Source organism: Hemicordylus capensis, chromosome 2 (assembly GCF_027244095.1).
Source record: "Hemicordylus capensis ecotype Gifberg chromosome 2, rHemCap1.1.pri, whole genome shotgun sequence".
Taxonomy (NCBI): Eukaryota; Metazoa; Chordata; class Lepidosauria; order Squamata; family Cordylidae; genus Hemicordylus; species Hemicordylus capensis.
The window spans coordinates 221,656,718-221,683,634 of NC_069658.1; the positions used below are offsets into that span (position 1 = coordinate 221,656,718).

Sequence of the window (26,917 nt, forward strand, 5' to 3'; positions counted from 1 at the left end):
CAGTGAGGGTTGGCAAGGAGGAAAACAGAAAGATCAGGGGCAGCAGAAACACCGTTGAGGCAGGGCAGTGGCCACAGGCAGGTGGGGCAATGTCCTCTGGTGCACTTGCCTCACATGGCCTCAGAAGGGAGCTGCCCCTGTGAGACTTAACCTGGACTGGAGCCCTTAGAGGACTGGCCCACAGAGCAACAGGGCATATTCCTGGGGCGCCCCGCCACACTCGACAGCAGTGAATACTCCCACTCTTAAGTACCCATTCTGCTCAAAACCTGGTGCCCTCCCTCCATACATTCCACCGCCCTCTCAGTGCCCCCAGTCCGGCCCTGGGTTGCAGCATAGTTGCTTTGGTCTCGCACAGTGCACTCCTAAGCTCATCCCCCACCAAGAAGTCAACCTTACTGTTTTCAGGGGGGATTTTGCCCATTCAAGGATGGATTGCAGCCTTATTTAAACAACCGCAAACATTGCAGCTTTATCTGAATAAGTCCAAAAATATCTTGCAGTTCCAATAGTGCTCATTCTTTCATTTTTGTTGTTGTTTTAAATCACTAGTATGTGAAAATTTACTTTGGTGATTTCCAATTAGAAATATTTAGTATTTTAGAAGCTTATAAAAATTAAAGACATGCCAGTGTTTAACAGTCTGATCCTGTGCCCATTTACTCAGAACTAAGTTCCACGGAGTTCCACTAAGTTCCATGGTGAAGCACTCCCAACTTTATGTGCATATGATGGCAGCCTGTGCTACAAACTCAACTGGACCTGAAGAAGGTTGATAAAAGAAGGAAGGGGGATGTCAGAGCTGCTGTTTACTCGATCATTCCATGACAGGCCCAGAATCAAAGGTGATAGGTGCACCTTTCCCCATCGCTTCATTAATACAGGCCGTGAAATGCCGCGCACCTGTTGAATTTCTGCCTGAATTCATGCCGTGTAGGCAAGGCACAGTAGAGAGGATCCCTCCCTCATCTACATTTTTAGCACTGGATACAAAAGGCACAAGCCCTCACTGTCTGGTTGGGAGCCCAGGACCTACTGGCTGTATTCCCCACATGTCCCCACTCCTCATCTTGCTTGGAAGAAGCAGAAGACAGTGGGGAGCTTTGAGCTGGAACTTGTCAGGCCAGGTGCTCCCCACTGCTGCCTATTTTGTCGCAAGGCTGACATCCTGTGTGACTGTAATGGAAAGGGAGAGGGGGAGGGAGAACAAATGCCAAACACCTTCTCCACATTCCCTCCCCTTCGGCCTGGGGCTCAGTGGAGGGAGAGGGACAGTGGGCAGCCCTCACCTCCAGAGGCAACCCAAGTGTTGAGCACTGCGAAGGCATGGCAGGGGGTTCTTGCGCCCAGCAGTAATTCAGGTGCTAGACTTGGTGGAGGGTGGGGGCAAGCTGCTCTTGTGCCCCCCTCCCCCAGCAGCAATGCAGCTGCCAGACACAGTGGCAGGCAGGCCTCGTGCCCCGTGGTGATCCAACTGCTGGGCATTGTGGAGGGAGTGGCAGGTGGCCCTCAAACCCAGCTACAGCCCAGTAGGTGAGCATGGGGGGGGGGGGGGGAGACTCCAGACCCAGGAATTACACAGTGGTGTGGGCAGCAGGTGGCTCTTGCACCCAATGGCGATCCAGTTGGTGGGCATGGCAGAGGGGGTGGCAGGTGTCCTTCATGCCCATCAGCAACCTAGCTGCCAAGCGTGGTGGAGAGCGGCAGTCAAGGGACGGGTGCGCATCCCTCAGAACCCAGCAGCAACCCAGAAGTTGAGGGTGGTGGAGGAAGGGGTGGCAGGTAGCCGTCATGCCCAGTGGCAGTTCACCTGTTGAGCAGAGGCAAAGGAATAGCGAGCAGACATTTTGTCCACCAGCAACCCACCTACAAGGCTCAGTGGAGAGGGCGTTCTTGCTGTGGGTGGCTCTTTTGTGACCACCACCAGCAACCCAGCTGCTGGACTCCTAGTGGAAGTGATGGTGACGACCCAGGAGCCTTTTTTTTTTTGCTGAAAGCCTCCTGCAAAACTTTGGGTCCCCCCCTCAACCCCGCCCCCCCCAAAACCCTCTTGTATTTAAAATAATGTGCAGCTTAACTGTGCAATTAAAAAACTGAGGCAGCAAAGAAACCAAATATAAAGGCCGAGGGGTGAGATACTAAGGCACAGTAAACCCCACCTCTGAAAATGGCATGCGGTGGCAAGGCCACTGTACAAAGTGATTGCAAAAGGGAGCAAGGGAAATTGGAAAATTAAGCAAGTACTGTGGGGGCCAAACATGTTAGCTGTAACAAGGATGCTGGCTTCAAAAAAATGAGAGAGAGATTTCTTGGTCTGCTTTATAGAGCATGCAAAGGGGATTGACTGTCGGAAATAGGGGGTGGCTGTGGGTACGTACAAATATTTTAAGGACCTAGCAACACCTCCACTGGCAGCCCTAGACTGAGCAAGCACAGGAAATCACTCCCCACCCCAAAGCACCCAATGGCCGCTGCTATTCCTTTGCTTGCCGGCTTAACACACACACCCTCTAGGAGAGTTAAGTTCTGAAGGGTGGAGCTTTCTTTTGGCACAAGGGCTGGCGGGGACAGAGATCCGTGGGCGTATCACGAGTGAGGTGGCTGATGGGAGATGTAGTCACCTCCTCCTCCTCCTGCCCCCCCCGCTTGGTACTTCGTGATCCACCACGCTGCATGCAGCGATGGCAGGAGGCGGCTCTGCGCGAAACTGCCTCAGCCCCTTGTTCCAGCTTAGCCACCGTCCATTTCGCTGCAACAGGTACGGGGTCGCCGCCGCCTTACCGGCCCACCGCTTCTTTGAATTATCCCTACTCCAGCTCATCCTCCTTTGCCTGCCCGGGGTGGGTGGAGAGTTGTTCATTTCACCCCCTTGAGCACTTGCTTCTCCCCCCTCCCCCCACAAACACCTTCCCCCACCCCCCTCAGCTTTTCTTGTTCCCTTGCAGCGTGTGGGTGGAATCTGTCCACCCAAAGAGGCTGCTTTGGGGAGGTGTGCTTGTGTGCCCCCCTTTTTCCAAGGTCAGAATTATGGTGCGATGTGACTGTGTCAGCTGGGTAACGAGGCGCTCCGGGGACTATTTTTGCTTTTAAGTGGGCCCCCCTTCACTGCTTTCCGAGAAAAATCACAAGGCAAAGCCTCCTGCTCTCCTCGCCTCTCCCAGTCTTTTCCTTCACTGTAGTATCTCCTTTCTGCGCTCAGGCATGGCACGCAGCTGGGTGGTGTGAGGGCAGTTGCAAGAGGTGCCATAGCGAGATCCTGAGAATGAAGGCTTCTCTGTGCCCAGTGAAGTGTTGCACAACGCCTAAGGATTGCTCCAAGCAGTGTGTGGGTTCTCTTTTCCCACCCTCGCAGGGCTGAATTCGGGCAGCTGGTGGAGTTTCCCCTTTTGTGCTATTTTTGAAGATGCTGGAGCCATCTCAGGCTCTAAGAAGATCAGGAGAACTGGACCCAGGGCATCCATACAGTCCAGTACTCTGCAAAGAAGCCAGCCAGATGTCTGTTTTCTACGAAGCCTGTGTGCAGAGAGCAATAGCCCTCTCCCACTGTTGCTTCCAGGTACCTCCTCCTCCTATGAATATTTGTATACTGCTTTGCAACGAAAGTTCTCATAGCAGTTTACATAGAAACATAAATAAGATGGTTTCCTGTCTCAGAGGGGATCACAATCTGAAAAGAAACACAAGGTAGGCACTAGCCAACAACCAAGGTGCTTCAAGCTCCATAAACATTGAACACTTTCCCTGACAACCTCAGTGGTTCAAACTGCATATTTGCAAAATTCTGCAAACAACAACAGGTTGGTCAATCCTGCTTGCACTCATTGGCTTTGCTTCTTCTGGGTATTGTGGTACCCAGGTGGGTATTATAGTTACCCCCACCTTGCAGTTTGACAATATTTGCAGCTTATTTTGAAGATGGCTAGAGTGTTGGACTAGGACCAGGGAGACCCAAATTCAAATCCCCATTCAGCCATGAAACTCACTTGGTGACTCTGGGCCATTCACTTATCTCTCAACCTAACTTACCTCACAGAGTTGTTGTGAGGATAAACATAACTATGTACACTTCTCTGGGCTCCTTTAAGAAAGAGTGGGGTATAAATGTAAAAATGCATAGCTGTAAAAGGTCCCAATAAAAACAAATGGCAGGCAAAATATATTTTTTTTGTCAAACCTTTGTCAAAAGGTGTCAAACCTTTTTCTTTATTGTTTTCTGTTACTGAAGAACAATTTCTGACTACCAGATTTGGAGAATTAATTGCTTTTGAAGTGGAGAGTTTTAATAATACATTCTATGTGTCTGGGATTTTCTTAGTAGTCCTGAAAACCTGTAGGTTGCTGATTCTCTGTAACCCTTCTAAAGCTGTGACTTAAAGATCACTCTGTGCATTATATCTGAAAGACATGAGTACTCCCTTGGGAGACATGCCCATGTCTAAGGATCTGCAAAAATGACATGCCTGTACAGTAATGCATTTATCTTATTTCAGAAGCAAAGTGTTTGCAGATATATCTTGGGAAACAGTGCTGGAAGTCCAAACACAGTAATTTTAGAAATATCTTTATTAGGATCAAGCAAATGACTAAAAATCTTAAGCTTGCGAATTCTCCAGAACTCTTCATCAGGTTGGATAAGCAAAGCAAAAACAATGGGGTGTGGGAATGTAGGTGGACATGGTGTAAAGATATCCTTTCATAAACTGCAATTTTTAACAGCCTTAAGTTGAGGTCTTGGAAGAGTTAAGCAGACTCATGTTGCATCATGTGGTATTCAAAGTACATAAAAATCTTACAAGTGTTGGCCTGTATGTTTCGATTTCCACTGGGAACAGAACTAAATGCATGACTTTGTTTTCTAAAAATGGAACAACCACTGTGATTGTCTTTTCTTCATCACGGGAACCCTGAATGCAACCTGAGATGAGTGTCTAGCATTTAGTGAAATTAATTTAGTGAAACTAATCTGCTGCCTTAGCTTTTCTTACATGCCATCTGAACACTGTTATACTTTTAGGGCTATTACAAGTGCCCAGTTTATAAGGTTTTTTAAATCATTTTGCGTGGTCCTAATAAAGCAGGGTTGCAGAAATTCAGCCCTCCAGCTGTCCTTAAACTAGGATTCCCACCATCCCCAGTCCCAGTGGCCAATAGTCAGGGATCATGGGAGTTGTAGCCCAACATCTGGAGGCAGGCAAAGTTGCTCATCCCTGTGAAAAAGGTATTACCATCTAGGGATTTCCCCCCACCTAATCGACCAATGTGGTATGTACTTTCAAGAATACCACATTTAGTCACCCTGCAGAGAGAGCTTAGGACTTCAGGAAAATTATCTTCCATCACCTGCAGATTGGTCTTTATTATTTGAGGGTTGAAAATACAGCTAATACTTTGGCTTCTATTGATTCCCTACCTAGTTTCCCACCTAAAAGTAGTTTCCAGCTTTGCTAATATAATGCTACCATATTTCGCTTTTACTCCTTTTCTTCGCCTTACAATCGGTCTGTGTGCTTTGATTTGTGCTGGAGATGGAACAATGTAACTGCTGACTTTGTTTTCCAAATATGGGGAACAGCCATTATTATCTGTCCTTCGTCCCAGAAGCCTGAGATCTGTGCTTACCACTCAGTGAGGCTTATCAACATGTCTGCTTAGCCTCCCCCTAGACTCTATTTTAAGACGGTTATAAAGCACAGGTTTTTGGTGGTGATTACACCTTATACTCAAATACCCCTCCACCCCGATTTTTTGCATTGCTTTGCATGCATCCTGATGACAAATAATGTCAGAAGTTCGAAAGAAAAAGAAAAAAGGTGAGCCAAGCTGAGAATAAATGGTTGAAACGCAGTTAAGCTCAGCATTTAAGGAAGTGATCTCATAGTAAATTCCAGAGCTAAATTTTTTACTTTATTATCTTTGCAGAGCAATATACCCGTGATAAATAATAATAGCGAGCATGTGATAGATTTCTGTGTCTTGGGCAAACACTCCTGTAGATTATAAAATACTTGGTAGTAAAGGCAGTGTACGTAATTTTTTCAGGAACTTAGTTTTCAGAGCTGTCTGTACTGTTCTGTGCGTGCTCAGGATAACACTTGGGAAGTGTGACTGAAGTATTCCAATTTCTGCTCATGGGATGTGTATTCCTTAAAGAAGTACTTTAAACAAATTGTACTATCTTGGTTGCTGGGCCCATATAATTGAGACAAATTCGGATGTAACAATATACTATAGTTGTATATTATAACAATACTTTTCAGTGATGTTGATGAAACTGCCTCAAGCATGATTAGTTGGCACCCCCAGTTCGGGCAAATGTGGGGAATTTAGCTCAAAAGGGGAGACAGTTCTGAGCAGTCTTAATTTGTGCAAGCGGATGAACTAAAGAAAATTGGCTTGAGAGAGAGGTTTTAATTAAATCAAAAAGGAGTTTATTGAAAGAAAAATAATAAAAGTAAGACTAAGTTACTAGGTGATCCTAACATAAAAGTAATACAAAAATGTTTAAAAACAGACTATTGTAAAGCACATTTAGCTTGAAGTTCCAAATTATGTGTAAATTCCCAGGTGGGCTAGAGAAAGATACTTTAAGATGGGGGTGAGGTTTCAGAAATAAGATTCAGGGATAGATTCAGCTGTGAAGAAGCTGGGCAAGAGGCTATATCACCTGTCCTCACGAAGATCCAACTCAGCCAGGGACTAGCTGGAGACTAGCGCCCATCCAAGGAAGCGAAGTGGGGAGCAGGAGCAGTGAAGGAGTTAGTGGGGTTCCTCGTGAGGAGAGTTCCAGAGTGAGGCCAGCTGGATAGAGCAGCAGGAGGACCAATCTAAAACCAGGAACAATATGCTGAGCCTCGGCATGAGGGCAGCAAATTGGCCAGGCAGGTTGTGATTTCAGTGCGAGTGGCCCCAGTGTACAAGAAGTACTTGTAGCAGTAGAGGCCCCAGTGTAAAGCACAAGGGAGCACACTGGGTCATGGAGCTGATGGATTGATTAAGTGCCATCAAGTTGGTGTCGACTCTTAGCGACCACAGAGAGTCATGGAGTTAGGGATACTTATATCCCAAAACGTGCCTCAGGGGCACCTTTCTGTTGTCATGCTTTGCTGTCTAAAGATGTTCGGGTAGACTTGCTCTGGAATGCTTTGTTACTTATTGTCCTTCCTGGGTGAGACAGTGTGTGGATTGCCTACTGTATTGTATGCGAGGCTGATTGTAATGAAAATCAGAGTTACGTCACAGACTCATCCATATTGTGGTGGAGGCTGCTGCAGCACTTGTCTTTATCTGCTTTCCCTTCCTGGCCCCTAACTGCTTCATTTGCAACAGGTGTTATCTCTCTTGCGAGAGGATGGAGAAGTTAAGTCCAGAATGACCTCGGATGTCAGACAACTCACAACAGTTAGTTCTGGAGTCTGCTTAGCTGGGGCCTCCTCAAAGAAAAGAGGGAGTGCGAATCTAATCCCCTTTCCAATTTGTATTGCTGGTGTTCAAATCTAGGGGTGACCAATACACTAACTAAGCAACTTGTATCATATAAACTGGTTCAGTTTATGTACAGTTCCGTTTATCAGCTTACTGAGAGAAATGTTGAAAGCAGAAAAAGATTCCCATGTTAAGGAGAGTGGAGAAAATATATATGGCAGCTGCTTCTCCTCGGCCCGCCAGCTGGCCCGTCCAGCCCCGTCGCCGATTGGCAGCTCGCTCACAAACTTTCGTGAAAGCTGCCATGCATGGGATTAGCGATGGCTACGTTTAGGAGAATTAAATAGACAGATAGACGTTACAGCTGTAACATCTAATCTACAATAGACTCACAGGTTTGGATCTTACAATAACCATCAAACAGTGCATGCACACTCCAGGAGCCCCATTGATTGAGCAGGGACAGGAACTATTTTCTGGTCACTATCCTTGGTTAAAACTATGTCCCTTGACAGGGGGAATAGAGCCACAAGAAACTAATAATTTTAATTTTAATGTAGTAATGTGCTAAAAATTTACCTCAGCCCCTGCACGACGTTGTGAATGGTTCTCGCCCACCAGGGCATTTGAGTCCTGCAACTAGCAAAGAGATGAAAACCCTGTCCTGGGTTTCCAGCCTCTTGAGGATACCTGTTGCAAATGGCTGGTTCACTGAGGTTGCTGTGTAATTTTAAAGACAGTCATACACTGTGCTTGCCTAAGGGATGTGCACAAACTCCATTATCTTACCTGCCAGCCAGCATTTAACTTTGACATCGTAGTAGAAATGATTTTTTAAAGCTCATCTATACATCAATGAGACCTGAATCAATCTTCCAAGCTGTAGCATTGTGTTCAACTTCCTTAGTCTATTCAGTAAGCTCAGCCTTTCTTTCATGGAAGGCTAAAGAGAAGTTGGTTGCTCAAAGATTAAAGACTTCCATCCAGTAGCACAACACTGAAGTTAGCTCCCTTGTAATGGACCAAAAGGGTTGCCATTGCGATCGCCCCCATCCAGCGTGTGAAAAACCTAAAACTAATATTTACTATTAAAACAGGCAGTGCCTTTATAATTCTGTTTACCTTTTTCTATGTCATTGTATCATTTCAGAGGTTTGCTCTTGGCCTTCAGCACTGCTGCACAGCAAAGGAGCACAGGGGATGACTGTGGACCAGAAGAGCCCCCTGATGAACCTAGGCATCTCCTGAATGAGAACAGTTCGGAGCACAAAGCTACCAAATTGGAAGAACAAGTCCGTGTCTTAACAGTACGTACCCTTGGTGACTTAGGAGCTTGTTCTGAATGTAACTCTCGGTTTTTAGATTTCAGTGTGTGTGTCCTGAACATTCAGTAGCTTCATCTTTAGCACCCCAAATAAAGCTTGAGAGCAGATAAAGGTTTCAAAAGATTTATTAACAATTAGAAATGTGCCAGTCACAAAGTGATGACAGTGATGTGCCAGGTTATTTCTCACATCAAATAACAGAAATTTAAAAGTCGAAGTTGTGTGGAAAAATGATTTCAACCTTAAAAGACCAAAATAAAATGACTAAGGAGGGACATATTAAAGAATGTGGCTAAGCAAGCAGAGGAGTCTATAAAAATTATTCTTAGAAATAAAGGGTTGGAACTTCAAAAAGAGTATTGGAACTTGTCATCTGCTGGCCAGGTAATGACAGATAAGTACTTATAAATTACCTGATAAATCACTTTTAGAATGGCAACTGACTCATAGTTCTTACCTTCTTTTTTATTAGCTAATATAATAAATGTTCTTTGAAAACACCTGGCCTATCTGCAGAAGATCATTAGTCAATGTGCAGTACTAAAAGGTCCAATTGTAATTTGTTCCATAAACCTAATTAAAAATAAATAAATTATTTCCCTCATTTATCCCGCCCACCCTTTTCTTTGGTGGTTCATTACACGGGTCACTAGGTATGAGCTTTTTGCTATTCTGATACTGAAACCTCTGCATAGTGGTGTGCACAAATCAATTCGGTGCGGCATGCTGCATCGTTTCGGCAGGGTGGGGAGAGATACCTCTAAGCATGAGTAAAACAGGTCCAGTGGCCATGTGCATCCATCGCCATGCACAGCCTGCTGCGAGAAGCTCTGCAGCTGTGTGTGAACTTCTGAGGTGCAGTGCTGTGCCTAGCAGGGTGGTGGAAGAGCAGGTAAGGACCTCCTTTACTCTTCCTTAAAGGTACTGCTCCCCACCCTGCCAAAACATTTGTTCACATCCATACCTCTGCATGGGAGAAGGTTTGGTTATCTGGAGTTCTAACTAAGATAGAAAGCTGCCTTATACAAAGTCAGACCATAGGTCCATATAACTCCATATTGTCAACACTGACAGGCAGCGACTTCTCCAAGGTTTCAGGCAGGAATCTCTCTCAGGCTTACCTGGGACCTTCTGCATGCAAAGCAGATGCTCTACCACACTAAACTATAGCCCTAACCTATGATTAAGTGAATTTAGCAGACCACATCACTGATACTGAAGTTTCCCCATGCCAAGGTCTAAACTCCTTTTCTTTGCCATTGTCAAGTTAACCTCCAAACCTTCCCATTGCTGCCTGGCTGTTCCTTCCCAACACCTTGCCCTGAATTATCCTAGCCAAGAAATGCAGCCCTTTTTTCCACCATAATTATGCAATCAGAGTCGACAGGAAGTTGTCACAGCCAAGTTTTCCTGGAGGCTAGGGTGCGCGCTAATCCCCAGTTCCTTTCCTGTCGCCTTCAGGATCGGCAGCAGAGAGAGAGCTCCCTTAGAACTTCATTCCTTCCTTAATACTTCATACCTTGGCTTCTCGTTTCTTTGGCTTTGCCCCTTTGTCTCTTCGCTCCTCAGTCTCTATCGCCTTGGCTATCTCCACGGCTAACCTTGCAACTTGGAATCTCCCGCCTTTTCTCCCCTCCTCTCTGTTCTGCCCAGCAGCCAATGGAGCGCGCCCATGCCGCCGACGCCATTTTGGTGTCCCTATCGGAGGGAGAGATCGATGCAAACGCCACCCTTAACACGGGGGTGGGCTCTGGAACAGGGCAGCAGAGCACAGCTCTATGTGCCACCCTTTCCATGGGGGCCGACGCTGCACCATGGAAGAAGTCAAAAAAGAAGAAAAAAGAACGGAGGGCGGCGGAGCAGCTGAAAGCTGCCGGAAAGCTGCGAAGCCACCCATCACGCGGCTGAGCGAACGCCTGCTGTTGCAGGCGGTTTGCTAGCAGCGGCAGCCCCGGTGGATCCCATCCCCAAGGCTACTGGCCCACCAGGGAGTGGAGCAATCAAGGAAGGGGGCTGAAATCAAGACGGGCACATCTTTACTGCCCGCGGTGGCGAGCCTGGGCAATGGAGCCTGGGAAAGAAACACCATGGCTACTTCCACAGAGGCACAGCAGGCGGATGCCCAGAATCCTAACTCACCTCTACTCGTGAGTAACACTTTGCTGGGGCAGGGAGGTACAGAGCCACCTATTACTGAGGAAGGGGCCACATGGCTGAGGGGCTTCATTGTGAAGGAGTTTAAAGCCCTTTCCCCAGCCTTGGCTATGGAGGCGGGAACGCCCCCACCCCCTACTAGAGCAGGATGGAGCAGAGACTAGTCCTCCTCTCCAGATTCAGTAATTTACAGGGGGCCCATTCCTGAGGGAGAACGAGGCCGTTTTGTCCCCAGGGCACTCATTCCCAGAAAGAGGAGGCATCACCACCTCCCTTCGTCATCTTCTTCGGAAGCTGAATATATTCCTCCAAAAAGGCCATCCCAAAAGCCCCAACCCATCACCCCTGCGGTCCCAGCCCCACAGGGTCCAAGGGGAAAGCCACTTCCCACAGAGGGACCCGGGGACAACCCGGTGGTACCCCCATACCCGCAGGGACCTGACAGCCCAGATCACTCTTCCTCAGGGACAGAGGAGGAGGAAATATCTGAGGAGGGAGAGCTGCCCCAGCAGGCATCGTGTTCCTCCCGACTATTTACTAAAATCGGATTTTGAGCTTCTGTTGGCAAAGGCATGCTGCACCATCAATGTAGTCTCTCCACTGGAGATCCTGGGGCAGGAGCCGGACCAGGAGGTTTTCCCTACTACCTCCAATCCAGCGCCTGTTATTCCTTTCCCCCAATTGTTCTTGTCCACTCTTACGGCTGAGTGGAACACACCCTTCTCTCACAGGTCTATGGCCTAGTTTTATAACAAGCTCTACATCAGGGGTCCTCAAACTACGGCCCGCGGGCCGGATATGACCCCGCAGGGTCCTCAATCCGGCCCGCCGGTATTTACAGACCCCCCCCCCCGCCGGGGTGTTGGGGGGGAAACCAAGCAGCCGCAGATGACTTCCTGCCACTTAATCCGCGCGCCGGCCTCCGCAGCCCCCAAGCACCCGCCGGGACTGGGCTGGAACCAGCGCCTCGTCCTCAACCTCCCCCCCAGGGGGCGCCTCTCGGCTACAAACTGCGCCGCCGCCCCGTCCTCCTCCTCCTCTGCGATGCGTGGCGGGCGAGAGGCGCGGGCATCTCCTCTGCCGGGCAAGCTCAGTTGGCAGCCTCTGCACTGCGAGGTCCAGCCAACTTGGGCGAATCGCCAGAGCCCCGGCGCGGCAAAGTCCCTTCAGTCCCTTCTGGCCACCCTTTCCGGACTGCGCGGCCGGGCTGAGGAGGGGGACGGTGGCATCAGCGAGGTGGGCGGCTCCCCCGTCTCTCCCTCCCTCCCTCCAGCTCCCAGGCAGGACAAGCAAGCCAGCACCAGTGGGAAGTGCACGCACCATCCATCATGTCCAAAAAAAGAAAAATTGACTCCGAGTGCAGGGTATTCCAAGAAAAGTGGACTTCTGATTATTTTTTCACAGAGTACAAAGAAAGAGCTGTTTGTCTGATATGCCAGAATTCAGTGTCTGTGTTCAAGGAATACAATTTGTATCGACACTACGAAACTCAACATAAAGATAAATATGATTCTTTGGTCGGACAAGTGAGAAAAGATAAAATATTAAGACTGAAACATGGATTGACAACTCAGCAAAATACTTTTGTGAAGCAAAAGCAGCTCAATATATCATCACTTCGAGCAAGCTATCAAGTTGCCAAGCTCATAGCGCGCACTGGCAGAGCATTCATAGAGGGAGAATTTGTTAAAGAATGCCTTCTTTCTGTTGCCAAAGAGATGTGTCCAGAGAAGGCGGATTTATTTAGTACAGTGAGTCTTTCAGGACCTACAATTACACGAAGGATTGAAGAAATGGGGGGAAATTTGAATCTGCAGTTGCAAAACTCCTCAAAAAAACTTTGCTATTTCTCATTGGCACTCGACGAAAGCAATGATGTTCGTGATTCTGCACAACTTCTAATTTTCATTCGTGGGACAAATGATTCTTTCGAAGTCACAGTGGAGCTTGCTACACTGAAAAGCATCAAAGGAACAACTACAGGAGAGGATATCTATGAGAAAGTTTGCCAAACTATGAATGATTTGGAGCTGGACTGGGGTAAACTATTCAGTGTGACAACTGATGGTGCTCCTAGAATGGTGGGGTCCATGAAAGGAGTGGTTGCACGCATTAACAAAGAGATGGACAAACGCTACCATTCACATCCAATAGCCATACACTGCATCATCCACCAACAAGCACTGTGTTGTAAAAAATCACTGAAGCTGGACTCTTGTCATGAAAATTGTGGTTTCTTGTGTTAACTTCATTAGAGCTCATGCACTAAACCACAGTTAGTTTCAGGAATTTCTGTCTGAGCTAAATGTTGCCTATGAAGATATTCTGTACCACACAGAAGTCCGTTGGCTGAGTCGAGGGAGAGTTTTGAAACGATTTTATGACTTACTTCCACAGGTTTATGATTTTATGCTTTCTAAAAACAAAGAAGTACCAGAGCTCAAAGATGCAGAATGGAAATGGCACCTTGCGTTTCTGACAGATGTAACAGAGCTACTCAACAATCTCAATGTCCAACTTCAAGGAAAGGGGAAGCTCATCTGTGATATGTATTCACATGTGAAAGCATTTCAAGTCAAAATAGACCTGCTCATTAACAAAGTAAAGGAGGAAAACTTCTGCCATCTCCCCACAACTCAAAACCTGTCTGCAGAAAAACCAGCAGTTGCATTCCCAAACAAAACATGTATGGATGTACTAGAAATGTTGCAAAAGGAGTTTCAAATTAGATTTAAAGAGCTTCGTCTCCATGAACAGGACATACATCTTTTCCGGAACCCATTTTCTGTTGACCTTGAAACTGTTGATCCGATTTACCAAATGGAATTGGCCGAACTACAGACTTGTGACTCGCTGAAAGATGCATTCAAATCAAGCAGCCTTACTAATTTCTATGCATCTCTCCCCTCAGAGACGTATCATAATCTCAGGAACCATGCACTCAAAATTGCAACCATCTTTGGCAGCACCTATGTCTGTGAGCAGACTTTTTCCCGAATGAAACATCTGAAATCTCCAATCAGATCCAGACTAACTGATGGACACTTGTATCACTTGCTACGACTAGCAGTGACAAATATGGAACCTAACATCAACCATCTCATTAGCCAAAAGCAGACCCATAGTTCACATTGAAATATTATTTGTTTTTGTTGATTACAATTGTTCTTCATTTTAAATATTGCATTCTCTTTCCTGTTTTTTGTGCACTACTACAAATAAAATATGTGCAGTGTGCATAGGAATTCGTTCATTTTTCCCCAAACTATAGTCCGGCCCCCGACAGTGTCTGAGGGCAGTGAACCAGCCCCCTGTTTAAAAAGTTTGAGGACCCCTGCTCTACATGCTTCCACAGGAGGCGTCATCCTTGCTAGCACCCCCAGTGGTGGATCCCCCAATCACGCAACTGGTGTCAGGCCCCATACTTAGCAAGGAGGGAGATGAACAACTAAAGGCCCCGGAGGACAAGAAGTGTGAATCCCTTTTGAAGAAGGCTCACAAAGCCTCAGCTAACGTAGTACGAGCAGCCGTGGCTAACTCTATCTTCGCCAGGGCTTCCATTCTTTGGGCTAAGGAACTAGTCAAGATGGTTCCACCCGAGAATACCAAATTGCGGCAAGGCATCAACAAAATGGCTAAGGCAGCTGCCTTCATGGCAGATTCCAGTCTGGACTGCATCCAGCAATCTTCAAGAGCCATGGTATCGGCAGTGGCAGTACGACAATGCCTTTGGCTGAAGCACTGGAAGGAACTTCCAGGTCCAAACTCAATTTGGCCTCAACCCCCTTTAAAGGTAAAAAGTTGTTTAGGGACTTGCTGGAACCCATATTAGTGGACACCAGGGAAAAGAAGAAGGTGATGCTCTCTGCAAGACAGAAAGGTCAGAGACCATTCAGGACGAGGGGGCAGGCATGAAATTTACGGCCTTGTTTCAGACAGTCCAGCTTCTCATCAGACGGCTCCTTTCATAACTACTGTCAGCAAAATCAGCGACCATTCATTCAGCCAGGCCCAATGGCAACAGCGACAGAGAGGGGGCGCTCGCCAACCTTGCAACAAACAATTCAGATCATCCTCCTTCCAACAGCGCAGACAATGACGCCACACCAGTCGGAGGCAGGCTTCAGTTATTCCAAAAGGCCTGGGCCACGGCCACCTCCGACCGCTGGGTTCTCCAGATGGTCGCGCGCGGCCTTTTCCTAGAGTTTTCATCTACGCCCCCCGACAGTTTCCGTCCTACACCTGTTCCCAGGAATCCGGTAAAGAGACAGCTGATGGAGCAGGCCATACACCACCTCCTCACGATCGGGGCAATAGAACAAGTCCCGGCGACAGAGTCTGGGAGTGGTGTATACTCACTGCTGTTCTTGGTTCCCAAGAAGGATGGTTCGTGGAGAGCAGTCCTAAACGTAAGACCTCTGAACCAATACATAAGAAAATGCCCATTCAGAATGGGGTCTCTCAGGACAATCAAAGAGATGGTCAGGAGCCAGGAATTCTTGGCGTCAGTAGACCTATCAGAGGCCTACCTCCACATTTCCATCCAACCACAACACCGGCGATTTCTCAGATTTGCCTTCGACAACCAGGGATACCAATACAGGGCGATGCCTTTCGGCCTGTCCTCGGCCCCCAGGATATTCACGAAGGTTATGGTGGCACTGATTGCACACATAAGGGCCAAGGGAATCTACATCCATCCGTATCTGGACGATCTTTTGATATGCTCGCACTCGCTACCGTGGGCCAAGAAGGACATCCAGAGGACACTGGAGACCCTCACCTCGCACGGCTTCGTTATAAATCAGAAAAAGAGTCATCTGACACCCACGCAAAGACTCCAGCATCTGGGGGCAGTCTTCGACACAGCCAGGGGCACTATTTATCTAGCACCAGAAAGGAAGGAGAAGATTCGCCAGCTCGTGACTACGGTACTGGCAACACGCTCCATGACAGCATGCATAGAGTGCACGCCTTAGGCCAGATGGCGCTCCTGCAGCCTCCAGTGATTGCTGCTCCCTCACCAGGACAACATCATGGCACGCTCACGAGTTCGAATCCGGATCCCAATTACAGTAAGGGTATCCCTCCAGTGGTGGAGATCCAGGGCCCTATCCAGAGGCCACCCATTCAGCATCCCAAACAAAATAACTATCACAACAGACACAAGTCTAGAGGGGTGGGGAGCACATCTGAGACACCTTTTTGTACAAGGAAAATGGCACCCATGGGAAAGCAGAAGGTCAATCAACCTTCTGGAGCTCAGAGCAGTACGCCTAGCGCTGATTCACTTCTGACAGCACATAAAACTCCACCACGTTCACATTCACACGGACAACACCACAGCAAAGTCCCATATCAACAACCAGGGCAGCACGCGATCCAGGCTACTCATGCAGGAGTCAGCCAGACTGTTCACGTGGGCAGAGAGGAACCTCCTGTCCATTACAGCCGAACACCTCACCGGCTCCTCAAACCGCAGGGTGGACTGGCTCAGCAGGAGGCAGGTAGACGCAGCCGAGTGGTCCCTGAACCAGGAGACTTCCGAGAGGATGGCCAACGCCCTAGGCCGACCAGAGGTGGATCTGTTCTCCACCAGAGAGAATAGGAAGGTACCACGCTTCATGACACGCTTCCATCATCCACAAGCAGAGGGGATAGATGCCCTGTCCAGCAGCTGGCTGGAGGGCCTGCTCTACGCCTTCCCCCCCACGGCGATAATCACCAGAGTGATTCAGAAAATACGGCAAGAGGAGGCCAACATCATCCTAATCGCCCCCCGGTAGCCACGCTGACCGTGGTTTGCCAACCTACTAGCAATGTCAGCACGACCACCCTGGCGTCTCCCAAGGAGACCAGATCTGCTCTCCCAGGGTCCAGTCCTTCACCCCGATCCAGAATGGCTCCAACTCTACGCCTGGATGTTGAGCAGGAAGCCTTAGCGGCTCTGGGGTACAACCACAAGGTACAGACGATGATCCTGGCCTCCAGAAGGACATCCACCAATAGAATTTACCAGACCACTTGGAGGGCATTTTCACTATGGTGCAGTAGAAAAAAGATTACACCCATCGCAGCAAAAGTGCAGGACGTATTCTGGTTCCTGCAAGAAGGTCTGGACCAGGGGCTGAGGGCTAGCACACTGCGTAGACAAACCTCAGCTCTGACATCCATATTCGATCTACATTCCAAGGGCTCAATTCGTCTTCACCCACACATTGGGCGTTTCCTGAGAGGGGCCTCAAACTTAGCCCCTCCACCACTACCAAGATTCCCGTCATGGGATCTGAACAAGGTCCTCAACGCGCTCACTAGGTCTCCGTTTGAACCCATGAGAGAGGCATCCCTCAGAGTACTCACAGGCAAAGTACTATTCCTGGTGGCAATTACTTCCGCGTGCAGAGTGTCAGAACTTAACGCCCTTTCAATACGAAAGGAACTGTGCATCTTTCAGGAGGAAGCAGTGGTCTTGTACCTAGACCCAACATTCTTACCAAAGATAAACTTGGTTTTTCACAGGTCGCAACCATTAATACTTCCTTCCTTCTGCCCAAAACCATCACACCCAAGAGAGAGATCCTGGCACTCCCTGGACGTCAAGAGGGCTCTGCGCACATACATTAGGAAGACAAGACCCTTCCGCAAGACAGATTCCTTATTTGTATCTTACAATCCTTCAAATATGGGAAATAAAGTATCGAAGTCCACCTTGGCAAGATGGATACGGGACACCATCATATTGGCTTACAATACCTTGGAGATTCCGGTCCCACGAGGCATTACAGCACACTTGACAAGGAGTGCAGCCACCTCAGCGGCTTTCTCAGCCAGAGCCTCGCTTCAGACTATATGTCAGGCAGCTACCTGGACTTCAGTCACCCCGTTCATAAGACATTACAAGATCTCAGCCTTCCATGAGAAGCAGGCGGCCTTCGGCCGGACGGTCCTTCAGCAAGTGGTTTAGTACACTTCCGGACTTCCGCAACCCACCCAGGTTGACAATACTTATCATCTGCCTGCTTGGGTATGTCCCTATCTGAAGGATGGGCTCCGATTACGGTGGAATAAGGAACACTGGGTCTTACCTGTGAAGGGGTCCTTTTTCACCGTAATCGAAGCCCATCCAGCCCAACCCGCGGAAGCCCATCACTAAGCAAACAAGGCTGGAATGTATACATAGATATAGATATTTGTAGGTAGGAAGATAGATCTTGAGGAACATATTGTTATAAATTAGGAATGTTAAGAATTTTTTCTCCAATATAGTTCGGAGACATTAGTAGACATTATCGTTCCACAAGGAACTGTGATGTTTCTTCCAAAAACAAAAAAACAAAAACGGGATCAGGCGGAAGGGTGCATCAGTTGGTAGGGGGTGAGTCCAATCTGTTTCCAACTTTATAAACTTTTGCCTAACATAACATTAACTTCAAAACAGAGCTCTCTCTCGCCATAGTTGTTCACAGCATCCTTCAGCATGACAGTCGGAACTGGGTATTAGCGCGCACCCTAGCCTCCAGGAAAACTTGGCTTTGACAACTTCCTGTCGACTCTGATTGCATAATGGAAGAACCCTATCTGAAGGATGGGCTCCAATTACGGTGAAAAAGGACCCTTCAGAGCTAAGACCCAATGTTCCTTTCTCTCTGAGGGATTATTAATAAACTTTATATTCTACTGAACTTAACCCTTGAATGTTTTGTACCCAGGCTTTGCTTAGATGGCTTATGATGTGTACACTGGCTGGTTCGAATTAGGAGCTTTCTACACAGCAGTAATCAGGTCTGGCTAATAATATGCAATGGCAGACACTTGCCCAACCATCTCTCACCGCTGCCACTGTAGAAGTATCACTTCCCAGGCCTTTTAAAGCTGATTCAAGCAGCTGGAATACCTGAGCATTCTGGAGGTGTCTGGAGTGGGGTATGCATACAATGTTTTTCATCAACACTTAGCAACCAAAAAAATAGGTTAAACCCAATCTGCATAGCACAGACACGCCCTAATGACTGGACTGCTAAAGATGAATGACCAACAGTTACTAGAGGCCTTCACTGCATGCTATCTTGGGTGGGGCAATACAATACACATGTATGTAGAACTGGTAATAATAATAAATAATTTAGGTTTCTGTTGCAGTTGTTCTTTTTTTAGTGGAGGAGTGCATTGAAGTGCTTTTTTTAGTGGAGGAGTGCATTGAATACCAAAAGAAGATTCCAAAGCAGGTGTGTTTTTTAACCAGGCCCTCATAACTGCAGTCACTTCGGCAGCAAGTAACAAAAGCATTAAGACTTCTCACCTAAACTAATATTTTGGTCTAAAGCAGGCCTGCACAACCTAAGGCCCTGGGGCAGGATATGGCCCACGGGGACTATTTTGCTGGCACCCAGGTATCTTGCAGCAACACAGGAGCTGGAAACTGCTTTATAGTGCCATCCTGTGCATGCTTTCTCAGAAATATGCTCTATAGTATGCCCTGTGAGGCTTACTCCTGTGTAAGCATGCCTAGCATTGCAGCCTGAAAGCAACAACAATTTAGGGAGAGGAGAGGACTTGGCATTTGTTTAGGGCTGGCATGCACTCTAGGGGCCCAACTGATTGAGCAGAGACAGGACCTATTCTCTGGTCACTATCATTGGTTTAAACTATGGGTCCACTGATAGGGGGAATAGATCCTCAAGTAACTAATAATATTTTTAATTTGAACATAATAAATGTACTAAAAATTTGAACTTGGCCCCTGCATGCAAAGTTGTGGATGGTTCTGGCCCACCAGGGCATTTGAGTTGTGCAGCCCTGGTCTAAAGTACCCACTGAAGACTGCAGTTGTCTAATAAGCTGCATTGAACTGTCCTTTTCTGGCTTTGTAGCACAGTAGAATGTGCATTGCGCTATTGCTTCAGGTAATGTTTTGTGTCTGACTGCTTCTTTCTGTGTTTGCAGGAAAGATACCAGAGGGCCCAGACAGATTCTGAAAATGTCAGGCGGAGGACCCAAAAATTTGTAGAAGATGCTAAGCTGTTTGGTAAGTCAAAGGGTACTGCTGATGCCATGCAGATGCAGAGCTTGCTACTGCACCTGACCACAGAGTATCAACTTCGTGTTCCGTTTTCCAATCTCCGTACCTTGATTTTCTGTCACTCTTTTTTGCATTCTCTGGGTTAGTTGTCCAGACTCTTAGTAGCTGTGATTCTGGAGAGTTATTCAGTTAACAAATAATCTTGGTTTATCACAGTTTTCACAAGTGTGTGTTCACATGTGAGCATTTTAAATAAAATATAATCCATGCTATATTCTATGCTTCCAGTGCCTCTGCCAAACGAGGTGAGGCAGGTGGCTACTAGGGAGACGGCCTTTTCAGTGGTGGCACCCTGTTTATGGAAGACTTACCAGTGAGTCTTGCCTGGCACCATCATTTTGTTGTTTTAGACTCCAGGTGATTCTGTTTACTCGTGATTTTTAAAATTGATTTTCAAGATTTGATTTTTGGTATTTATTTATTTTAGTTTTAAAGTATTTTGTATTGTATTCCGGGTTGGTTTGTTTTTGTTTTTGCTTTGTGTTGTGATTTTTTCTGTTTTATGTATTGGATGTTTTTAATGTAGTGTTGTGAGCCGTCCAGAGATCAATTTGTTATGGGGCGACTAACAAAAGTTGTTGTTGTTATGTTATAGGATAAGTGGAGGGTGATTGATACATTTATGGCTGCTCTGGAGGTTAATTACTTTAATTGGAGCTATTCTAGTTTTATAGTGAAAGTCTAGGATAGAATGGGCATCTTCTGGACTGCTCTGAGATGTTTCATATTTCCTTCTTTGAAAAGTAAGAGGATTGGAATAACTGGCAAGCCTAACTATTCAGAGTGAGTAAGCAAGAATGTTGCTTACTCCCTTTTTGTAATGCTGGAGCAGTTCCATGGGAAAACTACATCTGGGAAGCGGAGCTGCAGAATTCTAACCATAACGTTTGAAAGCCACTGAGCAGAGAAAAGCTGGGAGGAACTCCACTCCTCCTGAGTGGAAATTAATGTCTATATTGCTGCCCCTGAAGTGCAGCTTCTGTATTCCCTGGAGCCTGTATTAATATTCTCTGAACCAAAAACTGCTATGTCTTCATGTGCCTCCTGAACTGTCCTTGTTTTGACCTTTGTCTATTTGTGTATTTGCAGGGATTCAGAGTTTCTGTAGAGACTTGGTAGAGGTAGCAGATATCCTGGAGAAGACCACTGAGACTGCTGTAGGAGAAGAACAGTATGACCCGACTTTGACTCTGAAGAGGATCTGTGAAGGCCTTTCACTCATAGAGTCCAAACTACAAAGTATATTTGCTAAGCATGGCCTGCAAAAAATGAACCCCATTGGTAGCAAATACAACCCTTATGATCATGAAACAGTATGTCATGTGCCAGCAGAGAACATGCAGCCAGGCACTGTGGCATTAGTGACTCTGGATGGCTATAAACTCCATGGCCGCACTATCAGACATGCACATGTAGGTGTAGCAGTAGAATCACAGGAATATGATGAGCATGCCCATTAGAACTTTAATGAACTGATTTATCTGACCACATTATTGCTGCTACAGCATGTCTTATCTTTTTATTTATTAAGACGACTTAGCATTATGTTGTGGCCTCTCAGGAGTACAGTTGTCTGGCCTTGACTTCCCAGATATACAGTTATTTAATGTTGCTTTTTCTGTGTTATAAATATTTCCAGCTGTGAATAGCTGTATGACATTTTCTGTTGGTTTCAGGTCTTCATTAAATATTGAAATGGGTTGGAGGAGGGAATTTATTCCAGGGAGTAATCTGGAGGCTAGAAATGGCTGTGTCTGAATGAATGCTGCTTTTCCTAAAGCTTTGGACAAGCTGCTTTAACCTCTGCTTTACTCTACTTGATGTGGGATTATGATACTTGCCCACCTCACATGAATGCTTTGATTCTTTAACAGTTACTTATGCTTTGATTATTTAACACTTTGAAGATGAAAGTCTCTTTGAGTGCTGAGTAATATCATATGCAGCAGAACAGGGGGGAAATACTGGAAGAGCACAAAAGGGGGAAAATTATTTTGGGTGACCGTGAGCTTTGTCCCACTGATTTCTGAAAGAGGACAGTATGTTAACAATCCCAGTTAAGTTTTTTCTTGCCTATGCCAATTCTATCTCAACAGACAGGAGAGAGCCAATGAATATTTATTATTGCTCTATGTATATTGAGCAATAATAAATAAAAAGCTGTCTGAATATGTGAAAAGTGGCTTTCCTTCAAGTAACCACCGGCGAGTAGCAAAGGGAGCAGGTGGAGGCAGAGTTAGCTACTTGTCAGGAGGACTTTACTGTTCTCATACTCCTTTTGCCGTTGCCTGTCATAAGTTCATTATCAATATGGTTGAAGCTGGCAGGAACAGACTCGGGAGAGAGAAAAAAAAGCAGCTGGAGAACATGTGCTTTTTATCCAGGTTTAATTTCAAGCATCTCAAAGGATCTCTTGGATAGCAGGGTTGGGAAGGACCTCTTCCTGAGATCTTGCCTCTGTCACTCACAGTAGACAATACTGGGCTAGATGGTCTATTTAGTCAACTATTGGACCACTGTCCATCTGTAGGAAAGCTTCCTAAACTCTTTGGTGAAAATCTAGGCCTGTTGGCTCCGCAAATTTTTGCCATGGCTTCTAAGCACAATTTGATATGTGGATCAGTCCTGGAAGAATCCTGGCTCCAAATGGAAAGTACAGTCTTCCATTTTACTTGAACTGTCAAGTAATCGATTTGCAAATAATATTATGAAATCTCCTGATTCCGAGAATACATGATTAGATAACAAACCTGCTTTTTTCCATTTAGTATTTTTAAAAAAGATGAAATACCTGAATAAGCATCTGAAGTGTTATTGAACTGTCTGCAAAATAGTGTGTCCATAGAGAATGGGAGCTGACTTCATTTAGCTACAGAAACTGATACTATTGAGATGAAAGAAAAGTGAATGTTTGGCTCCGAAAAGTGAATGTCGGTTTCTGTGTAGTATGCAAGCTAAAAATATATGGTCTTCTTATTTCAATTCTATACAGTATATAGATGGAAATAAAGATATCCTGTGAGATATCCATTTGATATCCAGCTCCATTTGATATCTTAGCTCCATTTGAGAGACAATGAAAAAGACCCAAACTGTTCTTTGTCTCATTTGAAGACCAGGTGAAACTACAATGAAATGATTCTCATTGGGGACAGGTTAATCTCAGACTAATGGAAGTCACTTTTTCTTTTCCAAACTAAATTTGACATGGCAAAATGAGCAGGTTGACTGGTTAGGCTGATTAGATTCTCACCTGGCTAACTAGATTCTGTCTTCTGACGGTTGTTGACTTCCATGCTGCTCGAGTTAGTTATCAACCGCCCTGAGCCATTTTTGGAAGGGCGGTATAGAAATTGAATAAATAATAATAATAATAATTATTATTATTATTATTATCATCATCATCATTATTTATGATGTTCCAGAGGCATTTCTTTTTGACTTCCTGAAACTACAGGAATGAAAATTCCATCCCCGTTGGTATTTCTCCCCAGTCACTTTACTGGGCACTTAATTGACGTTAATTGACATGTTGCTATTAATATAGAGTGTGCTGGGAGGAACTGGAGCTTCATATGATTGCTTAAGAAATTTCTCAAGCAGGTGTACTAAAATCAAATTCATGTCCAACATATGTCTGCAGCACCAAATGGGAATGAATTCTCCTCATAGCAGTATAAGAGGTCTAGTGAAACACTTTAATAGTTTAATTTAAAATATGTTTAAGATTGGGGTATTCTTGTTAGCAAGCACAAAGTGTTTTGATATCCCCTTTGCCAAGCAAATTAGCAAAGTATTGCTGCACTTCAGTGCAATATACATTTACTCAGAAGTAACTCCCACATTCAATAGACTTTACTCCCTGGTAGGTGTGCATATGAAACGTTAGTCTTCCAAAGTTGGATTGCTCGAGAAGGCAGTTGGCATTTGCATGTCTCGTATAAATCCATACACTTGAAATGCTGCTCTTATTAGCCCAAAGTTTCTTGCTTGATGGGAGTGAGAGAGGGAACCCGTGTTGTATAGACATAACATTGTCAAAGCTCCCTGTGCTACGTTCTTCCAAATAAGCCTGTCTGCGGAAACATGTTTGCTGTGGATGCCTTATGAATAGGATGCCTTTATGTCCAGTGAGGGGCTTGGGATGGTGACTTATTTATTGCCATTTTGAAATAGGCAGCAGTCTGGGGAGGAAGGGGGTTTAAGTTACATGGGTGCTTTGATAGAGTCAATATGTGCTTTTATATCTTTGCACAAACAAATCATGAAGTGTATATTCTGCTGGCTCAGTGATAGTGGCCACTATCCAATATTTAATTTTCTAAAGTACTAAATAAAACGGAATTGCAGTGCCGGGACCACCCTGTGGTTGAATGCTTTCAGCTTGCACCATTCCCCCCACCCCCAGCCCATAAAATCTTATGCCACAATACATGTGTTTAAATCATCAAAAGGATTCTTTGTTGTGCTAAAACAGATTGAATTTCTTTTCACAATCAGTGAGAAGAGCTTCTTCCGGGTCTGCGGGGAAAGCGGGCTTTGCTATGTATTTTTCTATGGAAACTGCTTTGAGAACTTTTGTTGAAAGGGTATGTAAATATTCATTGTAGTGTGGAGCTTTAAACATATGAAGGAATCAACTGAGGCTGCATAAAATAAAACCAAAAAAGGTAAAGTATTCATTTAAAGATACTTGGTAAGATGTATTAGGTATTTTACAGAATAAAGCAGGTTTGTATATCGCGAAGCTTCTTATTTTAAGTTACTAGGTAAGGATGGCTAGGGTTAGGACTTCCATTCAATCCCTATCACAGTATAAAAGTCAGTTGCCCTAATCTCTTCACCTCAGTGGACTCACTGATATTGCCTACTGTAATAGGATTCAAGCTTAAGTGTGATGCAGTAATCCTTGGACTGCAAAAATGGCCAATGATGTGTGCTTTGTGATTCTTCAGTTTGCCTGATATGATCTTCAGGCTCTGATGTTTTTTGCTTGAAGATGCTGTTCTGGTCCAGTGCCTTCATGCCGTCAAGGGTGCCTAGCAATGTTTCCTCTTGTCTAGTTCTCCCTGCTGCTTAACCATTCTTCCTCTGGTATGTCCCCACAAGGCAGTGTCCTAGCTATAGAAGACAATAATGACTTGACCTAGAGAAGCTTTCCATAGACAAGTCACCTAGAGTATTGCTTTCTGACCGTGGTGTGAAGTGATTCTGGCTTTTTGCCTTCAGCCTTCCCTTGGAATCTTCTGGCTTTTTGTTGGACAGTTTTTTTCTTTTATGTGCCCCTTGAAATACCACAGGATCTCCCTCCTCGGGGCCTTTGCAGGGCCCTTTTATAGAGTTCACCCTCAGAATCTCCAGGTGCTGAAGATCTTTCAAATCTGCTAGTACAGATTTGGATGTATTTGGCTGAATATATTGCCTGTCCAAAATGTTTTTGAGGTGGTATTGTTTGCTCATTTCTGTCTTTTGTGGGTTTCAATTTATGGACTAACACATTAGAAGTGTTCAGTGGCTTTGTCACAGCTCCACTGTGACAAAGCCACTGAAGAGGAGAGCTGGTCTTGTGGTAGCAAGCCACTTGGAGAGGAGAGGGTCTGCCCTGGTTGCATCTGAATGGGAGACTTGATGTGTGAGCACTCCAAGATATTCCCCTCAGGGGATGAAGCCGCTCTGGGAAGAGCAGAAGGTTTCAAGTTCCCTCCCTGGCAGCGTCTCCAAGATAGGACTGAGAGAGATTCTTGCCTGCAACCTTGGAGAAGCCGCTGCCAGTCTGTGAAGACAATACTGAGCTAGATAGACCAATGGTCTGACTCAGTATATGGCAGATTCCTATGTTCCACTGGAAGGATAACATATCTTTGATACTCCACTGGAGCCTGCTTCACATGCATAAACCAATATATTTTTCTTTTGCATTCATTAAACTTTTTAAATAAAATTTATGTAGAAGATCTTACTTATTAAAATGATGCAAGGCTGCTGCCAGCATTTTTACCAGCTTTTAAACATCCCTGCATGGTACAGGACACAAAAGCTGTGTCCACATCCTGTGTGGTCTGAGACTTCCAACAATTATGCCACCTGCAGGTCATTTTAATTGATTTTACTATGTGACTAGCAAATGAAGTTTGTATTCTGCAAGCACAGATATATATTTCTTGCTTCAACTAAGTGTCTCTTCCAGCCATGTCCAATTCAAGGATATGAAGATGCAAAAGAATCCTCACAGCCTTGCGTTTCACCTCACATACAGCAATGCTTGCTCTTTGCTGCAGTACCTCAAATGCCCCAGGCATCATCAGATGTAAAAATGCAAATGGATTTTTGGAGGTCTGGCCAATGCAAGTTTCTTGCACTGCTTTTGTCTACACCAGGGCTGCACAACTTTGGCCTTCAACTCCCATCATTCCCAGTCACAGTAGCAACACTAGTGACCTCTCCAATTCATGGAGAACTTTGAAACCTACAGTTTGAAGCCTACTCTGGAAAGAGCAGGAGCAGCTTCAGGAGGTGAGCAAGCTTTTCTAATCAACAACATCTAGCCTTAGCAGTCACTAAGGCGACAAGTACATGTGTGGATTGCTAACTAGTAGAAGGACAGGAAACAGAGGGTAGGTATAAATGGAGAGTTTTCACAATGGAGGGTAGTAAGAAGTGGGGTCCCCCAAGGATCTGTACTGGGACCGGTGCTTTTTCATTTATCCATAAATGATCTAGAAGTAGGGGTAAGAAGCGAGGTGGCCAGATTTGCAGATGATACCCAACTCTTTCGGGTAGAGAAATACAAAACGGATTGTGAGGAGCTCCAAAAGGATCTCTCCAAATTGGGTGAGTGGGTGACCAAGTGGCAAATGCGGTTCAATGTTGGCAAGTGTAAAGTGATGCACATTGGGACGAAAAACCCCAACTTCAAATATACGCTAATGGGATCTGA

The 26,917-nt window shown here is 45.8% G+C and overlaps 1 protein-coding gene across 2 annotated transcripts; it reads left to right on the forward strand.

Annotated features, from left to right (window-relative positions):
- Nucleotides 1–2,633: 2,633 nt before the first annotated feature.
- Nucleotides 2,634–24,723, forward strand: LOC128347680 (grpE protein homolog 2, mitochondrial-like). 2 transcript variants are annotated; one of them, XM_053302644.1, is made up of 4 exons: nucleotides 2,634–2,758; nucleotides 8,573–8,729; nucleotides 19,845–19,926; nucleotides 21,070–24,723. In XM_053302644.1, exons 1-4 carry the CDS (start codon nucleotides 2,682–2,684, stop codon nucleotides 21,438–21,440), a joined length of 687 nt encoding a protein of 228 aa, XP_053158619.1. In that variant the 5' UTR covers nucleotides 2,634–2,681; the 3' UTR covers nucleotides 21,441–24,723. The 2 variants fall into 2 exon arrangements, 1 of the variants encoding a protein (XP_053158619.1); XR_008317655.1 differs by lacking the exons at nucleotides 2,634–2,758; nucleotides 8,573–8,729 and adding an exon at nucleotides 15,057–18,824 and having other exon boundaries at nucleotides 21,070–21,085.
- Nucleotides 24,724–26,917: the final 2,194 nt, after the last annotated feature.